This window comes from Indicator indicator, chromosome 29, assembly GCF_027791375.1.
Source record: "Indicator indicator isolate 239-I01 chromosome 29, UM_Iind_1.1, whole genome shotgun sequence".
Classification (NCBI taxonomy): Eukaryota; Metazoa; Chordata; class Aves; order Piciformes; family Indicatoridae; genus Indicator; species Indicator indicator.
Window position 1 is genome coordinate 2,834,841 of NC_072038.1, and position 19,149 is coordinate 2,853,989.

The 19,149-nt window shown below is 54.5% G+C and overlaps 1 protein-coding gene across 1 annotated transcript in view; it reads left to right on the plus strand.

Moving 5' to 3' along the window:
* The window catches only part of DNAH9 (dynein axonemal heavy chain 9), a 243,779-nt gene that overhangs the window by 182,269 nt on the left and 42,361 nt on the right, over positions 1 to 19,149 (plus strand). The window contains exons 58-59 of the mRNA XM_054394050.1: positions 531 to 701; positions 2,764 to 2,886. Of these exons, the coding sequence (XP_054250025.1) occupies positions 531 to 701; positions 2,764 to 2,886 (294 nt within the window). The remainder of the gene's footprint in view (positions 1 to 530; positions 702 to 2,763; positions 2,887 to 19,149) is intronic.

Sequence of the window (19,149 nt, forward strand, 5' to 3'; positions counted from 1 at the left end):
CCAGGGATGGAGCCTCCACCACCTCCCTGGGCAACCTGTTCCAGTGTCTCCCCAGCCTCACTGAGCAGAACTTCCTCCTGATCTCCAACCTAACTCTGCCCTGCTCCAGTTCCAAACCATCACCTCTCGTTCTGTCCCCATAGGCACTTCTGAGCAGTCCCTCCCCAGCCTGCCTGGAGGTCCCTTTCAGGTACTGAAAGGCCTTTCTGAGGTCTCCCTGGAGCCTTCTCCTCTGCAGGCTGCCCAAGCCCAACTCTCTCAGCCTGGCTCCCAGCAGAGGGCTTCCAGCCCTGCCAGCATTGCTGTGACCTCCTCTGGCCCTGCTCCACCAGGTCCCTGTCTGTGCTGAGCACTCCAGAGCTGCCCCAGCACTGCAGGGGGGGTCTGAGCAGAGCACAGCAGAGGGGCAGAATCCCCTCCCTGCCCCTGCTGCCCACACTGCTGGGGATCAGCCCAGGGCACTTCAGATGATTCCCAGGAGCACAAAAGAGCTTCTGGAAACCACCAGAGTCCTTCTTCTCCCCCTGCAGGCGTTCAGCGTCATGTTCCAGAAGGCCATTGGGAGGGCAGCTGCTGATGAGAGCCTCTCAGGGAGGCTGCAGAAGCTGCTGGACAGCATCACCTTCAGTGCCTTCCAGTACACCACCCGAGGGCTCTTTGAATGTGACAAACTGACCTACACTGCTCAGCTCACCTTCCAGGTAAGCATCCCAGCCCCTGCAGCACTGCATCCTTTCCCAGGTGGAGCTGCTGGGATGCAGAGGAGGATGCTCACAGGGCCTCATCTGTGGCCTTCAGCACTGCAGCAGCAGCCAGGAGGGCTGGGGAGGAGATTTCCATCTCTGCCTCTCTCTTTAGTAGCAGTCACAGGATCACAGAATGGCAGGGGCTGGAAGGGACCTCTGCAGGTCATCCAGTGCAACCCCCCTGCCAGAGCAAGACCACCCAGGGCAGATCACACAGGAACACATCCAGGGTTGTCTTGAAAGTCTCCAGAGAAGGAGACTCCACAGCCTGTCCTGGTGTGGAGCCTGCCACAGGTGCTGTGTTTGCTTTGCATTATGCTGATGAATGCTTGTTTGAGAGACTAACAGCTGTGACAGGAGCTGAGGCAGGGCAAGGCAAGCTGGGCTGGAAAGCTGATTGGTGTAATTTCATAGATTCACAGAATGGGTTGGGTTGGAAGGGACCTCAAAGCTCATCCAGTTCCAACCCCCTGCCATGGGCAGGGACACCTCCCACCAGCCCAGGCTGCTCAAGGCCTCATCCAGCCTGGCCTGGAACACCTCCAGGGAGGGGACAGCCACAGCCTCCCTGGGCAACCTGTGACAGTGTCTCCCCACCCTCACTCTCAACAATTTCTTCCTCCTCTCCACTCTCAATCTCTCCCAGCTCAAAGCCATTGTCCCTCATCCTGGCACTCCCAGCCCTTGTCCAAAGTCCCTCTCCAGCTCTCCTGGAGCCCTTCAGCTACTGGAAGGCTACTCTGAGGTCTCCCTGGAGCCTTCTCCTCTGCAGGCTGAACAGCCCCAACTCTCCCAGCCTGTCCTCACAGGGGAGCTTCTCCAGCCCTCTGATCATCTTGGTGGTCTCCTCTGGACCCTCTCCAGGAGCTCCAGGTTTTTCTTGTACTGGGGGCCCCAGAGCTGGAGGCAGTGCTGCAGGTGGGGTCACCCAGAGGTGTCAGCTGCAGAGCTGCTCTCTGCTCCAGCAGCTCAGTGCAGTTCTCAGTCTGCCACCCAAGCAGGGAGCCCTTTGTGTGTCCCTGTGCTGACATCAGATTCAATCAATGAGCAGTGCCTGGCATGATGCTGTGGTTTGGTTAGTGAATGACTCTAACTGCCCTGACATGAGGAGTGCAGATGTGAGCCATGTCTGAGCTGCTGCAGCACTGCAGGCCTGGTTAACCTGCATCCAGTGGCTGCCAGCACCTTGCTGGTTCCACAACCAAATGCCCTGTGCTAGAGGCAAGGTCAGGAGCTAGACACAGAGATACACATGAGCAATGGACTCTAACACTACACCTCTAGGTCAACAGACAGTGTCCCCTCAGCCAATTTGCTGATGAATCCAAACTGGGAGCAGTGGCTGACACCCCTCAGGCTGTGCTGCCATCCAGTGAGACCTGAACAGGCTGAGAGCTGGGCAGAGGAACCTCAAGAAGGTCAACAAGGGCAAGGGTAGAGTCCTTTCCCTGGAGAGAAACAACCTCCTGCACCAGGACAGCTGAGGGGTTGGCTTTCTGGAGAAGGACCTTGGTGTGCTGGTGGACAACTTACACTAAGAGCCAGCAATGTGTCCTTGTGGCCAAGAAGGTCAATAGGTCCTGGGGTGCACTGAGAGTGTGGCCAGCAAGTCAATGGAGGTTCTCCTCCCTCTGTGCTCTGCCCTGCTGAGGCCACATCTGGAGTCCTGGGTCCAGTTCTGGGCTCTCCAGTTCAAGACAGACAGGGAACTGCTGGAGAGTGCCCAGGGGAGGCTCCAAGGCTGCTCAGCTGTGTGGGCAGGGACTTCTCCTCAGCCTGCTGTCTCTGAGCTGCTCACAGCCCTTTCTACACAGTTCTCCTCAGATTTGGTCCTCTTATGTGGCCAAACTCCATTCTTGTTCAGGTCCTTTACTGGGGAGACCAAAGCACCTCCATGGTATGTTCCCTCAGAGCCCTCTGGTACCTTCCAACCCCATCTTTGGTAGCTGATGTGCTGCAGTGTGGTGCTGCCCTGTGTCCTGGTGCTCAGGGGTACCCTATGTGTTTGGCATTGCAGATACTTCTGATGAGTAAAGAGATCAACCCAGTGGAACTGGACTTCCTCCTGAGGTACCCAACAGAGCCTGGAGTCACAAGCCCTGTGGAGTTCCTGTCCAATCACTCCTGGGGAGGAATCAAGGTACCTGCTTCACTTGATGGTGTGACAGCAACATCCCTTACCTCCTCTGAAAGCCTTTCTAGCAGCCTTCAGCTTGGTCCTTAGAGCATTGGGGAACAAAGCCCTGAGCATAGATGAGAAGCAGAACAAAAACACCACAGGAGTGGAGAGCTGTGTAGGCAGATCAGCTCTGGGAGCTCTTCATGACTGGACCCCAGCTGATCTCTGTGTCCTCAGCAAAGTCATTTCTTCCCAATGAGATCTGGACCTCTCCATAAGGCAGGAATGATGGCATCCCATGGGGGCTGTTGTTTCAGGTTGTACAGGACATGGAGATCTTCACTGTGTTTGGGAGGAGGTGGGGGTTTAAGGGACTTGCTAGGAAGGATACAGAAAAGGGCTGTGAAGATGCTGAGGGGACTGGAAGAGAAGGCTCTGGGGAGACCTCAGAGCAGCCTTCCAGTACCTGAAGGGGCTTCAAGAAGGCTGCAGAGAGACTGTTTGCAAAGGCCTGCAGGGACAGTGGTTTGAAATGAGAGCAGAGCAGATTTGGACTGGATGTGAGGAACAAGTTCTTTACCATGGGGGTGGTGGAACACTGCAACAGGTTGCCCAGGGAGGTAGTTGTGGTCCCATCCCTGGAGACATTCAAGGTGAAGCTGGACAGGGCTCTGGGCAACCTGCTCTAGTTGGGGATGTCCCTGCTGACTGCAGGGGGGTTGGCTGGATGAGCTTTGGAGGTCCCTTCCAACCCAGAACATTCTATGATTCTATGATCTCTCTTGATAAGAAAAGGCTGAGAGAGTTGGGGGCTTTAGCCTGGAAAAGAGCAGCCTGAGGGGGATCTGATCAATGCTGATCAATACTTCAAGGGTGGGTGTCAGCAGAATGGGACTAGGCTTGGTTCAGTTGTGCCCAGGGACAGGACAAGGGGCAGTGGGCACAAACTGGAACATCAGAAGTTCATCTGAACGTGGGGAGGAACTTCTTTGATTTAAGGATGCTGGAGCCCTGGAGCAGCCTGCCCAGAGTTGTTGTGGAGTCTCCTTCTCTGGAGACTTTCCAAACTCACCTGAAGAATTCCCTGTGTGACGTTCTCTAGGCCAGCCTGCCTTGGCAGGGGGGTGGACTCCATGATCTCCAGAGGTCCCTTCCAGCCCCTCCATTCTGTGTGACCTTCTGCAGGGATGTGCTAGGGATGGAACAGTGACAGCTGCTACAACTCCTGCAGGAAATGCTGTCATGGTCAGAAGAAGGTCCACCAGCTGCTGTGTGTGTGGTGAGGAAGGGCACTGCAGATTGCTGTCAGCTGTCTTAGCTTTGTGAGGCAAACTGTGCTGGAGGTGGGCCTGATTCAGCAGGGTGTGGTTTGTTTTCTGGAATGTTCTTCAGGTCTGGCATGGTCCTTCTCACCTTGTTGGATCTCAGACTGTGCCTTTTGTTGTGGCTTCTGACCAGGCTCAGTCCCCTGCTGCTTTCTTTACAGCAGGCTGCCCCTGTGGGACATTTCTCTGGTGCTCTGAAGAGAAGACATCCTCAGCTCACTCAGGTGCTTCTTGCTTTTCACCTGGGACAGGGAGTTTTCTCCTTCCCTCCCTTCCACCATGCTTCACAGAGAATGTCCTTGGTTCCTGGAGGGTGACCAGACAGAACATCTTCATCCAGGCTCCATAGCTGTGATGTTCTTTCCCTGTTTGCATTGTACTGGCAGGCTTCGCAGGAGTTATGGTGCCACAAGCAGTGTCCCACAGCAGTGTCCTGCCCAAACTGGCTGCTCATGGCTTGGCTGGGTGGATGCTTCCCTGGGTTAAGGAGTCCTCTCCACTTGGGTACTGGTCACCAGGGGTGTTCCCTAGGGCTCAGTACTGGAGCCACTTCTCTTTAGTGTCTTTATCAAGGACGAGGGATCAAGGGCACCCTCAGTAAGGTTGCAGATGACACTAAACTGGCTGGCAGTGCTGATCTGCTGGAGGGCAGGGCAGGAAGGCTCTGCAGAGGGACCTGGCCAGGCTGGATCCATAGCTTCTCAGCCCAGCCCTGCCCCTGCCCCTGCTCACCTGGGGATGTGGAGGGGGAATGGTGCATGGCAGCTCCTCTGGAGTCCTCCTGGCTTGGCATTCTTCACTGCTTGAGTGTGGCCAGTAGGTCATGGGAGATTCTCCTCCCCCTCTATTCTGCCTTAGGGAGGCCACATCTGGAGTCCTGGGGCCAGTTCTGGACTCCCAGTTCCAGAGGGACAGGGAACTGCTGGAGAGAGTCCAGGGGAGGCTGCAAACTGCTGAGGGGCCTGGAGCAGCTCTGTGAGGAGCAAAGGTTGAGAGCCCTGGGGCTGAGAGCCTGCAGAAGAGCAGCCCCAGAGGGCATCTCAGCAATGTTTGTAAATATCTGCAAGGTGAGTGTCAAGAAGGGACCAGGCTCTTGTCAGTGGTGTCCTGTGATAGGGCAAAGGGCACAAACTGGAACAGAGGAGGTTCCACCTGAACAGGAGGAGAAACTTTGTGTGAGAGTGCTGGAGACCTGGAGCAGGCTGCCCAGAGAGGTTGTGGAGTCTCTTATGGAGACTTTCAAAACCCAGATGGATGTGTTCCTGTGTGCCCTGCCCTGGGTGCCCCTGCCCTGGGTGACCCTGCTTTGGCAGGGGGGTTGGACTGGGTGATCCCTGGAGGTTCCTTCCAACTCCTACCATTCTATGATTCTAAGCTTATCCATTCCAACCTTCAACCCAACACCACCACAGCCACCAAACCATGTCCCCAGGTGCCATGGCCACACAGTTCTGGAACACCTCCAGAGTTGTGACTCCTCCACTTCCCTGGCAGCCTGTTCCAGTGCCTCACCAGCCTGCTGCCTATCTCATCTGCCTTCACCTTCACTGCTGTCCCTCTGAGCTGCACATCCCCAGGAGCTGCACTGCCTCCCACTGCTCTGGGCTGATTTTATGGCTTTCAGCATTCTCAGATGGTGAGCTCTGGATTTTGAGATCCTGGATGCTCTTCAGATTGCCTTTTGTGATGGCTTTGCTGTTGATTTGGCTCTGGTCACAGGGCTGGTGTCAGCTCCCTGAGGCCTTCAGCTCTGCTCCTGTTTGGTGCTTTGTTGCCCTGGAAGGGCTTGGCGAGCGCCGTGACTCGAGGCACACTTGGAGCACAATCCCATTTTGTCACAGCCTCCTATAATTAGGTTAATTAGTCATGGCTTCTACACAGCTTATTAGCAGGCAAAAATCTCCTTTTCTTTCATCAGGGAGATTAAGTGCTGTAATAAATTGTTTCTTCAACAAAGCCTTGTGCAAAGTGCATTTCAGATTCAGGCCTCAGCACTCTGCTGATGTCTGATAGAAACACTGCAAAGGCTCCTCCTGCCCAAGCCCTCCTCATGCCAGGGCTGGCAGGCCAAAAGAAATCAATATTGGTATTTGTGGCCCATTCTGTGCCTCCCATTTTGGGTGCATTAACTTCAAAGGAAAGCTCATTAAATGTTGTGATGTTGAGGACTCTGGGTATGCAAACAGCCTGGTGTGAGTGGGATAATTATTGATTGCTGGTGTTGGATTAATCATCTAAATGGGCTAAGAGACCTTGAGAGTTGGGAGGCTGTTGGCAGCTCATGGCACTGGAGCATACAGTCATGGAATCCCAGACTGGTTTGGATGGGAAGGACCTCTAAAGCTCATCCCCCCAAGTCCTATCACTCCCTGACTCCCTCCAAAGTCCCTCCCCAGCTTTCTTGGAGCTGCCTTCAGACACTGGAAGGCCACAAGAAGGTCTCCTCAGAGCCTTCTCCTCTCCAGACTGAACAACCCCAACTCTCTCAGTCTGTCCTCACAGCAGAGCAGCTCCAGCCCTCTGGAGCCTCGTGGCCCTTCTCTGGACACCTTCCAGCACCTCCAGATCCTTCCTGGAACAGAGGCTCCAGAACTGGACACAGAGCTCCAGCTGTGGTCTCACAGAGTGGAGCAGAGGGGCAGAATCCCCTCCCTGGCCCTGCTGGCCACACTTCTCTTGATGCAGCCCAGGCTCTGCTTGGCTCTCTGGGCTGCAAGTGCTCACTGCTGGCTCCTGCTGAGCTTCTCCTCCCCCAGCACCCCCAAGGCCTTTTCTTCAGGGCTGCTCTCCAGCCATTCCCTGCCCAGCCTATATCAGTGCCTGGGATTGCCCTGACCCAGCTGCAGGACCTTGCCCTTGGTCTTGTTGAACCTCCTGAGGTTGTCATGGGCTCAGCTCTGCAGCCTGCCCAGGTCCCTCTGGATGGATCCCTTCCCTCCAGCCTGTCTGCTGCACCACACAGCTTGGTGTCATCAGCAAACCTGCTGAGGGAACCTCAGTGCCACTGTCCATGGCACCAACAAAGACGTTGAACAGGACTGGTCCCAGCACTGATCCCTGAGGGACTCCACTTGTCCCTGGCCTCCACTTGGCCATGGAGCCATTGACAGCCACTCTTTGGGTGCAGCCATCAAGCCAGTTCTTTACCCACTGAATGCTTCATCCATCAAACCCAGACTGCACCAGCTTGGAGCCCAGGCTGTGGTGTGGGACAGTGTGGAAGGCTTTGCTCAGCTCCAGGTCAATGACTCTCCCCTCATCTATTAATGTTGTGACCTTGTCACAGAAGGCCACCAGGTATGTCAGGCAGGATCTGCCCTTGGTGCAGCCCTGCTGGCTGTACCCAATCACTTCTTCATTATTCTTCTGTCTCAGCAGTGCCTCCAGGAGGATCTGCTCCATGATCTTACCAGGCACAGAGGTGGGACTGCCTGGCCTGGAGTTCCCTGGGTCATCCTTCTTGCCCTTGTTGGACATGGGAGCTGTGTTTCCCTTTTCCAGTCAGTGGGGACCTCCCTGGCCTGCCAGGACTTTGGGAATATAATAGAGAGCAGTTCAGTGACCTCCTGCCCAGCTCCCTCAGCACCCCTGGGTGTATTCTGTCAGGTCCCATGGACTTGAACACTTTCAGGTTCTTCAGGTGATCCTGAACCTGATCTTCACTCACCATGGGCAGCTGCTTCTTCCAGTCCCTGCCATTAATTTCCATGACTCCAGGAGTGTGGCTGGAGCCCTTGCCAGTGAAGACTGAGGTAAAGAAGTCATTGAGAACCTCAGCCTTCTCCATGGCACTTGTCACCAGCTCCCCTGTTCCCTTTCTGAGAGGTCCACACCTTCCCTAGGCTTTTTTTTACCATTATACCTATAGAAATGTTTGATGTTCCCCTGGATCTCCCTGGCTAGATTGAATTCTAACTGAGTTTAGCTTTTCTAAGCAGGTCTGTTGCTGCTCAGGCAGCTTCCTTGCCTGTCCCCATTCCATCTGTCATTTCTTCCACTCCTTGTACAGTTTCTTTTTGTGTGACAGTGTGGCCAGGAGCTCCTTGCTCATCCAGGCAGGTCTCCCAGCATTCTTTCCTGCTTTCCTCTTTGTGGGGATACTTTGCTCCTGGGCATGGAGAAGTTGATCTGTGAACACTGAGAAGCTGTCCTGGGCCCCTCTTCCCTCTAGGGCTTTGTCCCATGGTACTTTGGCCAGCAGATCCCTGAAGGGATAAAAGTCTGCATGCCTGAAGTCCAGGGTTGTAAGCCTGGGATATGTCCTCCTGGTTGCCCTGAGGATCTTAAATTCTTCATGGTCACTGCAGCCAAGGCTGCCCCTGAGCCTCACACTGGTCACCAGCCCTTCCCTGTTGGTGAGAACAAGGTCCAGCATAGCACCTTTTCTTGGTGGTTCCTCTACCATTTGGAGGAGGAAGTTGTCATCTATGCAATCCAGGAACATCCTGAATTGCTGGTGCCTTGCTGTGTAGTCCCTCCAGCAGATGTCAGGGTGGTTGAAATCCTCCAGAGGACCAGGGCTTGTGACCTGGAAGCTGCTTCTATTTGCCTGTGGAGGGCCTCATCTGCTTGGCTCTGCTGGTCAGGTGCCTGTAGCAGACCCCTACAGTAACATCTCCTTCCCCTCTCTTCCCTTTAATCTTCACCCATATGCTCTCAACCATCTCCTCAGCCTTCCCCAGTGGAGCTCCACTGATTCCAGCTGCTCACTGACATAGAGGGCAACACCTCCTCCCCTGCCTGTCCTTCCTAAAGAGCTTGTACCCATCTATGCCTACATTGCAGTCATGGGACTCACCCCACCAAGTGTCAGTCACAGCCACTGTATCATAGCATCCCAGCAGCACAGTGCCCTTAACTCGTCCTGTTTGCTGCCCCAGCTGTGTGCATTAGCACAGAGGCACTGCAGCTGGGCTGGCCCTAGCACCCTCTGAGCTGACTCCCCCGTGACTCCCTTGGGGTGTCCCAGTGCTTCATCCTTGGCTTTCCTCAGGGCAACACGTTGAGAGCCCTTGCTAGCATCCATGCCTCTGCCTCTGGTGAGCTGCCCCAATGTTTGTTACAGGCAAGTAGGAAATGAACAACCCCTTCCCCCTTCCAGTCTAGTTTAAAGCCCTGTCAATGAGCCCTGCTAACTCCTGCCCTGGAATCCTTTCCCCCTCTGGGTCAGGTGCATCCCATTGGTTGCTTGTAGTTCTGGTGCCCTGTAAACTGTGCTGTGATCATAAAACTCAAACCCCTGTCGATGACACCAGTCCTAGAGCTATGAATTGACCTATTGGCTCTCCCTAAATGTTCCCTCATCCATTGCTGTGATGTCAGAGGGATGGAGGAGAACACAACTTGAGCTCCTGATCCCTTTAGGAGTTGCCCCAGGGTCCTGAAGTCTCTTTTAATTGATTGTGAGCCTCTCACTGCTGCATCATCACTACTCACCTGAAAAAACAGAAGTGGGTAATAGTCTGAAGGACTCACAAGGGAGGGAACTTTAGCTACGACATCCTTTGCCTGGGCACCAGGGAGACAGCAATCTATCTATGAAAGGGGTTGGGTCTGCATATCAGACCCTCTGCCCCCCTCAGCAGGGACACACCTACAGCAATGACCCTTCCACTTTTCTTTCAGGGTCAGTTTTTATGGCTGGCCTGAGGTGAGTCAGCCTTGGTGGCACTTCTGGCCCTTGTGGCATGTTTGGCCTTTGTGAGCCCTCCTCCTTGCTCACAGCCAGTTCCTCCTGCAGAGCCTCCTACCTGTTCTGCAAGGGCACTGTGGGTGGTGCTCTTCTTACAGGAGCAAGTTTGCTCCACTTGTGTTGTTGGTTTCATTGGGTAGCTACCTGTTCACATGGCCCCTGCACAGATGAGTTACTGCAGGAGGGCTGGAGGCTTGCTGATGAGAGGATATTGAATCCTCTGCCCCACTGAGAGTTGACTCCTGTTCTGTATTTGTAAAGATCAGTTTGTGAAAGTTATCAATTTCCCTCTCACTCTCATGCTTCTTAGCCTACTCACTTCTTCTCTGAGCTCCATCACTTCATCCTGGAGCTGTGCCACCTGGCTGAGCAGGTCAGAAACCTGCTTGTGGTGGTTTGAGCTCTGACTGGAGTTCAGGAGCTCGAATGATAACAGATTGAGGTTCCTCCCCCGCCCCTCTCCCTTTCTCAAGGCAAGGTGGAGAGGAAAAGGAAAAAAAGGGTAGGGGAGAGGGGAAGTAAATTTGTGAAAAAAATAGTCTGAAATCAGTTTGGAAGTAGGAGAAGTAAATTTTCTTTTTTTACGAAAAGGGAAAAAAAAGTGTGTGTGTGTATATATATATATATGTATCTATATCTCAGTAACAGGGAGGGTTCACAGAGGTGAGGGATGAGGGTAAGTGGGAAAATAGATAAAGCCAAGCCTGGATGGCCTTGTGTTCCCCTGGATGTCAGTGGATTCAGTTGGGAGAAGGTAGGCCCCAGCCAGGTGGTCAGTGCAGGGGGCAGTGGCAGCAGCGATGCTCTTTTGAGCAGACAGGGCAAGAAAGAGTGAGCAGCCCTCTGTCCACCGTTTTTATAGGCTTGCTGGACAGGAAGGGGGAGTGGAATAGACTACTTTCGAGTCAGGGGACCCCCCTTCTCCCGGTAGGGGAGGAGCCAATTCCCCCCGGATTAAGTTTCTTTTGTCCTCCTGGGGGCTGGGTTGTTTCAGCCCCATGCAGGATGGGGGTAACCCAGCACACTGCTCACACCACACGCACCCACAGTCAGTGTTTCCCCCTGTTGCCTGTTAAAGGCTGTGGCATTCCTCACAACCTGTGGCCAGGATGCCAATATCCATTTGGTGGGTGCAGAGAGCACCTCCTCCGAGTGGCCACCATCATGCCTTCAGTAAAACTGCAGCACCTTGTGTCCTGCCCACACCCCTGCTCATGCCAGCTACTGAGCTGACTCAAAAGGAGGCCCTGGGGCACACTCAGTCTCTATCTGCTCCCCCTGTGCCTGTTAGCCTGTCTGTGCCAATGGCCACTCGCTCCCAGCTGTCCGACCACAGCCCTCCCTCTCATGCCCCACTCGCTGGGTTCCAAGGAGCGGGAGGCTGCTGCCTGCAGCTCGCCCCTGCCGGTCCCGCCGAGTTTGAGCCTCCTGCGGCCTCTCCGGGAACGCCCCCAGCCACGCCGCCCTCTCAGGCGCCCTCGGAGAGGCGCCGAGTCAGGTCGGGTCGAGTCGCCTCTACCCCCACCCCTCTCTCTCTCTCTCAGTCTCCCTGTCTCTAGAGCTTTCTTTTTTCTCCTCTAAAGGTCTGGGCACAGCACGGAGCTAGCCGGTGCTGATGCAGCTGCCTCGCAGTGTGCAGTTGGATCATCCAGTTCCAACCTCTGCCATGGGCAGGGACACCTCACACTACAGCAGGTTGCTCACAGCCACATCCAGCCTGGCTGCAAAAACCTCCAGGGATGAGGCTTCCACCACCTCCCTGGGCAACCTGTACCAGTGTCTCACTGCCCTCATGGGGAAGAACTTCCTCCTAATGTCTAATCTAAATCTTCCCTCCTCTAGCTTGTATCCATTCCCTCCAGTCCTATCACTCCCTGACACCCTAAAAAGTCCCTCCCCATCTTTCCTCTATTCCCCTTCAGATACTGGAAGGCCACAAGAAGGTGTCCTGGGAGCCTTCTCTTCTCCAGACTGCACAACCCCAACTCTTTCAGTCTGTCCTCACAGCAGAGCAGCTCCAGCCCTCTGCTCATCCTCATGGGCCTTCTCTGGACACCTTCCAGCACCTCCAGATCCTTCTTGTAACAGAGGCTCCAGAACTGGACACTGAGCTCCAGCTGTGGTCTCATGAGAGCAGTGTAGAGGGGCAGAATCCCCTCCCTCTGCCTGCTGGGTATGCTTCTCTTGATGCAGCCCAGGATATAGTTGGCTTTCTGGGCTTCAAGTGCACACTGCTGGCTTATGTTGAGCTTCTCCTGAACCAGGCTTTCACCACCCTCAGGGGCAAACATTTCTCCCTTCTCCCCACTATCAATCTTCCTCTTTCAATTTCAAATCCTCCCCCCTTGTCCTGTCACCACAGGCCCTGCTCAAAACTCTGACCCAGCTCTCTGATCAGCCTTGAAGCACTGCAAGGCCACCAGAAGGTCTCCCTGGAGCCTTCTCCTCTGCAGGCTGCCCAAGCCCAACTCTCTCAGCCTGGCTCCCAGCAGAGGGCTTCCAGCCCTGCCAGCATTGCTGTGGCCTCCTCTGGCCCTGCTCCACCAGGTCCCTGTCTGTGCTGAGGGCTCCAGAGCTGCCCCAGCACTGCAGGGAGGTCTGAGCAGAGCACAGCAGAGGGGCAGAATCCCCTCCCTGCCCCTGCTGCCCACACTGCTGGGGATGCAGAATGGAAATGATTGATTCTGGGGCATTAGAACAAAAGATCCTTTCAGTCGCCATGGCTAAAGGTCTGTGGTTTAGGTTTCTGCCTGCCTGTCATCCAAAGACAGAGGCTCTCAGATGCTCCTTGCCTCACAAGAGAAGCATTTGCCTGGAGGAAGCTCTCTCTGCTGTGTGCTCCTCAGAAGATGAGCAGCAATTGGTGCTGCTGGAGGAAAGCAGCCTCCAGGCTACCGCCACACATCACAGGAGGGTGCCTCTGGCTCAGCCAGGGAGTCAGTCCCCACATCCCCACGTGCTGATCCCTTGGGATTTGCCACACTACTCTCTGCACATCTGTCCTGCAGATGCTGCACCCTGAATTCCGGGATCCTGCTAAAAGCTGAGCAGACCAGAGGGGCAGTAGAGCACACAGCCATCAACCTTGGTGCAAATCCTGCCTCTGGGTCACTGCAGGGTGAGTCAAGAGCAGGAAGGGGATAAAATGTTATTTAGTGGAAAAGCCTTTGCTGAGTGACTGCCTCTGGTATTTGGCTGAGGGACTTGGGGTGTTAAGTCTGGAGAAGAGGAGGCTGAGAGGAGACCTCATTGTTCTCTTCAGCTCCCTGAGAGGAGGCTGCACTGAGGTGGGGGTTGGGCTCTTCTCACATGCAACAAGGTCAAGAGAAAAAATACTCAAGTTGTGCCAGAGGAGGTTCAGGTTGGATATAGGGAAACATCTCTTCACTCAAAGGGTTCTCAGGCAGTGTCCCAGGCTGCCCAGGGAGGTGGTGGAGTCCCCATCCCTGGAGGGGTTTCCAAGCTGTGTGGCTGTGGTGCTGAGGGCTGTGGTTTGGTGGCAGTGGCTCAGCAGCAGTGGTGGCTTTGTGAGCTCTGGGTGAGGGCTGGACTGGATGATCCCAAATGGCTCTTCCAGCCTCGGCAGCTCAGTGGTTCCATGGCTCTGTGGCTCACGGGTGGGTGCTGGTCCCTGGGTGCTCCATGTGTGTTCCCATGCCTGGCCTGATCTCAAAGGGCTCTTCCAGCCTCAGCAGTTCTGTGATTCTCTGAGCAGAGCTGGTTGGTCCAGCTCCAGGGCCTGTCTCTTGCAGGTGTTTAGCAGTCATCTCTGAGAAGCCAGAAGTGTTCTTTTCCTCTCAGTGAGGTGTTCTGATTTTTGTGCCACCTGCATTGTGCTTTACTCCCACTCTGTGCTGTCACTACCTGGCTGGAACTTTGCATTCCAGAATCCCAGAGTGCTGATACTGCTGCAAGCTTCACTGTGCCTTTGGGAGCCTAAGTGTGTCTGCACAGTCATTGGTAAGGTAACCAACAGCAGAGTCATGCACACAGAAACATTTCCTGAACAGCAAACAGATAGCAGAGCAAGGGAAGTTCTCCTCCCACTCAGTTCTGCTGTGGTCAGGCCACATCTGAAATATTTGGTCTAGTTCTGGGCTTTCCAGTTCCAGAGGGAGAGGGAACTGCTGGAGTCCAGGGGAGGCTGCAAAGCTGCTGAGGGGCCTGGAGCAGCTCTGTGAGGAGCAAAGGCTGAGAGCCCTGGGGCTGAGAGCCTGCAGAAGAGCAGCCCCAGAGGGCATCTCAGCAATGCTCAGCAAGAGCTAAAGGAGCTGTGGGGGGCAAGAGGCTGGGGCCAGACTCTGATGAGTGGTGCTCAGGGACAACACAGGGGGCAAGGGGCAAAAGTGGAACCCAGGAGGTTGCATCTGAGCAGGAGGAGAAAGTTGTTTGTTGTGAGGGTGCTGGAGGCCTGGAGCAGGCTGCCCAGAGAGGTTGTGGAGTCTCCTTGTGTGGAGAGCTTCCAACCCCCCCTGGGCATTGTGCTGCTGGGCAAGCTGCTGTGGGTGTTCTGCTGGAGCAGGGATTGGACTGGGCGATTCCCAGAGGTCCTTTCCAGCCTCACCATGCTGGGATTCACAGACTGATGGTTCCCAGCTCTGATTTCCTTTGTGATCTTCTCTGCAGTGTCTCTTCTCTTTCCTGATGCATGCAGGTGTGTCCTGCAGGAGCAGTGAAGCTGCTTAAGGTACAGCCAGAACACACCTGGCCAACTTGGAGTCCTTCTTCCTCCCAGGCACTTCCCCTGGTCTGTTTCTGAAGCAGAAGGATTTTCATTCTGCAGCTCTGCACAGGCTGCTGGCAGGGCCTTGTTTAATAACTGTGCCTCTGAATAATGAGCTCTAAATCCTCAATTCAACCGTGGAGGAGGAGCAGAGCAGCAGACAAAGTGCTGTTAACTGCATGTTGATCACTTGGCATCAGCAGATGATCAGATTGGGTGTGGGGCTTAGGAGCTCTACCACCAAGTCAGAGCTTCTACTCTGAGGGAATCTGGGGTTTGGAGGGGGGGAAGTTTGGGGTTTTTTTGACAGAAGAACAAAAAGCTCTCTTCCAACCTGAACTTTTGTACTTTGGAGGACTTTTTGTACTCTTCATTCTTGTCAGAGCCTCCCTGGGACACAACCTGCTGCCTGCATTGTCTCTGTGCATCAGCAAGGCCCTTTGATGGGGCTGGTCAGACCTGAAAGGCTTGCAGCTCACAGCTTGCCTCTGCCACTCATCACAGCTACAGTCAGAGTCTTAATTAAATACCTGCCATTAATTAAGCTCCTCAGATGTGCATCTTTGATAGACAACATTGATTATGACACCTCGAGGTGCCTTCATCTGCTCTCATCTGGAAGTTTTCTGAGGACGTTGCCATCCCCTCAGCAGCATCCAGGTGCAGAGGGATGTTCCAGTGCCTCACACAGGCACTACTGCAGCATCTTTCACCTTTTTCTTTCTTCCCTTTTTCTTTCTCCCCTTCCTTTTTAACCTGCTTGCTGGTGTTTGATGTTGAGCTGCAATACAGAAGAGATTTTGATCACATCAAGTGTTTGAAGATGGACTTTGTTGTTTTGCTGGCAAATGGAGGCTTCCCTGAATTGCCTCTACAGCAGGGTCAGCCTCTGTGCTTCAGCTCTCAAGTCACTCATAGAAGCATAGAGTTGTTTGGGTTGGAAGAGCCTTCTGAGGTCATCCAGTCCAACCATCAGCCTAACACCACCATGGCCTATAAACCATGGCCCCAGGTGCTATTTCTGGAACACCTCCAGGCATGGGGACTCCACCACATCCCTGGGCAGCCTCTTCCAATCCCTGACCACTCTTGCAGCAAACAAATTTTTCCTCCTCTCCAACCTCACCCTCCCCTGGCACAATTTCAGGTCATTTCCTCTCCTTCTCTCACCTGAGTCTAGGGAGCAGAGCCCAACCCCCACCTGGCTCCAGCCTCTTCTCAGGGAGCTGTAGAGAGCAATGAGGTCTCCCTCAGCCTCCTCTGCTCCACACCAAACACCCCCAGCTCCCTCAGCTGCTCCTCCCCAGCCCTGTTCTCCAGACCCTTCCCCAGCTTGGTTGCCCTTCTCTGGACCTGCTCCAGCTCCTCAATGTCCTTCTTGGAGTGAGAAACTGAACCCAGCACTCCAGTTGTGGCCTCCCCAGCGCCCAGTCCCAGGGCACAATCCCTGCCCTGCTCCTGCTGCCCACACCATTGCTGCTCCAGGCCAGGCTGCTGCTGCCCTTCTTGCCCACCTGAGCACTGCTGGCTCATCTCCAGCTGCTGGCACCCAGCACCCCCAGGTCCTTCTCTGTTGGGCAGTTTCCAGCCACTCTGCCCCAAGCCTGGAGCCTTCCTGGGGTTGTTGTGGCTCAAGTGCAGGACCCAGCTCTTGGCTTTGTTAAATCTCATCCCACTGAGCTCAGCCATGGATCCAGCCTGGCCAGAATCCTCTGCAGAGCCTTCCTGCCCTGCAGCAGATCCACACTGCACCCAATTTAGTGTCCTCTGCAAACTTCCTGAGGGTGTCCTCGATACCCTCATCCAGATCATGACACAAAGCCTGCTGTCAGCTCAGCACTTTGAATGTAAATTTCTATTGCCCTTCAAACGGAAGCAAAGGGCAGGCAGTGCTTCAGCAGAGATGTCTTGTAGATATCAAATATATCCCCAGATTTCAGTTGGGAACTATCTCTGGAACCCAAAGATAATCCAAAGATAAACTCAAAGAGGGTTGGAGCACCTCTCCTATGGGTTAGGCTGGGAGAGTTGGGGCTCTTCAGCCTGGAGAACAGAAGGCTTCAGGGGGACTTTAGAGCAGCATTTCAGTATCTGCAGGCAGCAGGGACACCTGCAGCTAGAGCAGACTGCCCAGGGACACAGCAAGGCTGACCTTGGATGTCTCCAGGGATGAGGCCTCCACCACCTCCCTGGGCAACCTGTTCCAGTGTCTCCCCACCCTCATTGTGCAGAACTGCCTCCTTCCTAACTCTGCCCTGCTCCAGCTCCAAACCAGTGCCTCTGGTCCTATCCCCACAGCCCTTCTGAACAGTCCCTCCCCAGCCTGCCTGCAGGTCTCCTGGAGCCTTCTCCCAAGGAGATGGCTTCAAGTTGCAACAGGGAAGGTTTAGGTTGGACATGAGGAACAATTTCTTCCCCTAGAAGGTCACCAAGGCATGGCCCAGACTGCCCAGGGCAGTGGTGGAGTCTCCATCCTTGGAGGGGTTTCAAAGCCATGGAGATGTGGTGCTGAGTGCCATGGTTTAGTAGTGGTGTCCTGGCAGTGCAGGGTTAAGGCTTGGACTGGATGACCTTAAAGGTCTCTTCCAAGCAAACTGATTCTGTGGTTCTCATCCTCAATAGGGGCTGAGTCTGCAGCTGTGTCTATAAATGTCGTGTGAGGACACAGAGCCACACACATTGAAAGCCTTCCAGTAGGTGACATCCTGGAGCAGATGCTTCAGCTGAGCCCTTCCAGTCCATGAGATGTATTTTCTCTGGAAGATTTTAGCTCTGCACTGGCCCAGCTGTGATTCATAGCAGCCCCCTCCAGGGAACTTCTCAGAACTGCACAAGTGTCACCTTGCAGCTGTCAGCAGGGACCCACAGCCAGCTTCTAGTTCTGGCTGCATGTCCCAGATTTGCTGGAAGGCATCAAAGAGTGAGGAGGCAAGACGAGGAGTGTGGCAGAACAGCCATTCCCCAAACCAGCTGAGCAGCCTTGCAGGAGAGGCCTGGAAAGTGTCACCAGGAGCCTGGCTGTGAAGCAAGTCAAGGGAAAGGATGAGAGTTTGGTGGTTATGGGAAAATAGAACAGAGAGATGATGGATGGCACAGATCCAGGCTGAGTGAGGAGTGGCTGAGAACAGCCTGCAGGAGAAAGCCTTGGGAGTGTCAGTCAGGAGCCTGGCAGCCCAGAGCCAGCTGTGTGCTGAGCTGCATCCAGAGCAGGGAGAGCAGCAGCACAGGGAGGGGATTCTGCCCCTCTGCTCTGCTCTGCTCAGAGCCCACCTGCAGCACTGCCTCCAGCTCTGGGGCCCCCAGCACAAGAAGGACCTGGAGCTGCTGGAGAGGGTCCAGAGGAGGCCATGAGGGACAATGGCTTTGAGCTGGGAGAGGGGAGACTGAGACTGGAGATGAGGAAGAATTGTTCTTGGCAGTGAGGGTGGGGAGACACTGGAACAGGGAGGCTGTGGCTGTCCCCTGCCTGGAGGTGTTGAAGGCCAGGCTGGATGAGGCCTTGAGCAAGCTGTGCTGGTGGGAGGTGTCCCTGCCCATGGCAGGGGATTGGAACTGGATGAGCTTTGAGGTCCCTTCCAACCCAACCCATTCTGTGATTCTAAGACTGTTGAAGGCATTTCCAGCCATGGTGAGTTTGTAACTCTCTGGGTCATGCATTTATTTTTACCCTTGGTAGAGAACTTGCTTTTGAGTTGAATAATTCAGGTAAGGCAGCTAATCAGAAAGGAACACCTTCAGAGCATGAATGATACAAACCCCAACTCAGGATGGGAGAGATGGCAAAGAATTAATCATCTCCTCCATTAATCCTTCCAGTTAATAGCAGTGTTCAGGTGGAGCCATCCATCTGCCTGAATGTCTGTTTCCTGCATGCTCCAATCCATCAAGGCAAGCCAGCTGCAGCTTGGACTCCACCATTCTTCCAGGAGCTGTCTTTTTACAGCTGGGTTTTCTCAACCCCATTTGGGTCACCTGCAGAAAACTGAGAAAAGTGAATGAGCAATATGTGCAGCACCTCTCAGGCACATGGACAGTGGAAGACTTTAGAAGGTGTTTAGAAAGCCCCTGAGGTACTTCCCAAGCCTCAAGCAGCCATCCAGCTGCTCTGCTTCACCCTGGTGCAAATGTGCATGCAGGAGGTGCCTCAAGCTCTGCAAGGCTGTGTCCAGACAGGTAACCAGGGTGGCAGGCTGAAGGACACCAGCAGCCTGGCCTGGATCAGCAATGGTGTGGGCAGCAGGAGCAGGGCAGGGATTGTGCCCTGTGCTGGGCACTGGAAGGCCACACTGGCCTCAGTGTTGGGGCTCTCACTCCAAGAAGGACATTTAGGGTCTGGAGCAGGTCCAGAGAAGGGCAACCACGCTGCCCTAGAGCAGCTTCATAAATTTTGTGAGGAGCAGCTGAAGGAGCTGGGGGTGTTCAGGCTGGAGAGGAGGAGGCTGAGGGAGACCTCATTGCTCTCTACAGCTCCCTGAAGGGAGGTTGGAGTGAGGAGGGGACAGCCTCTGCTCCTTGGTGCCAAGGGACAGGAGCAGAGGAAATGG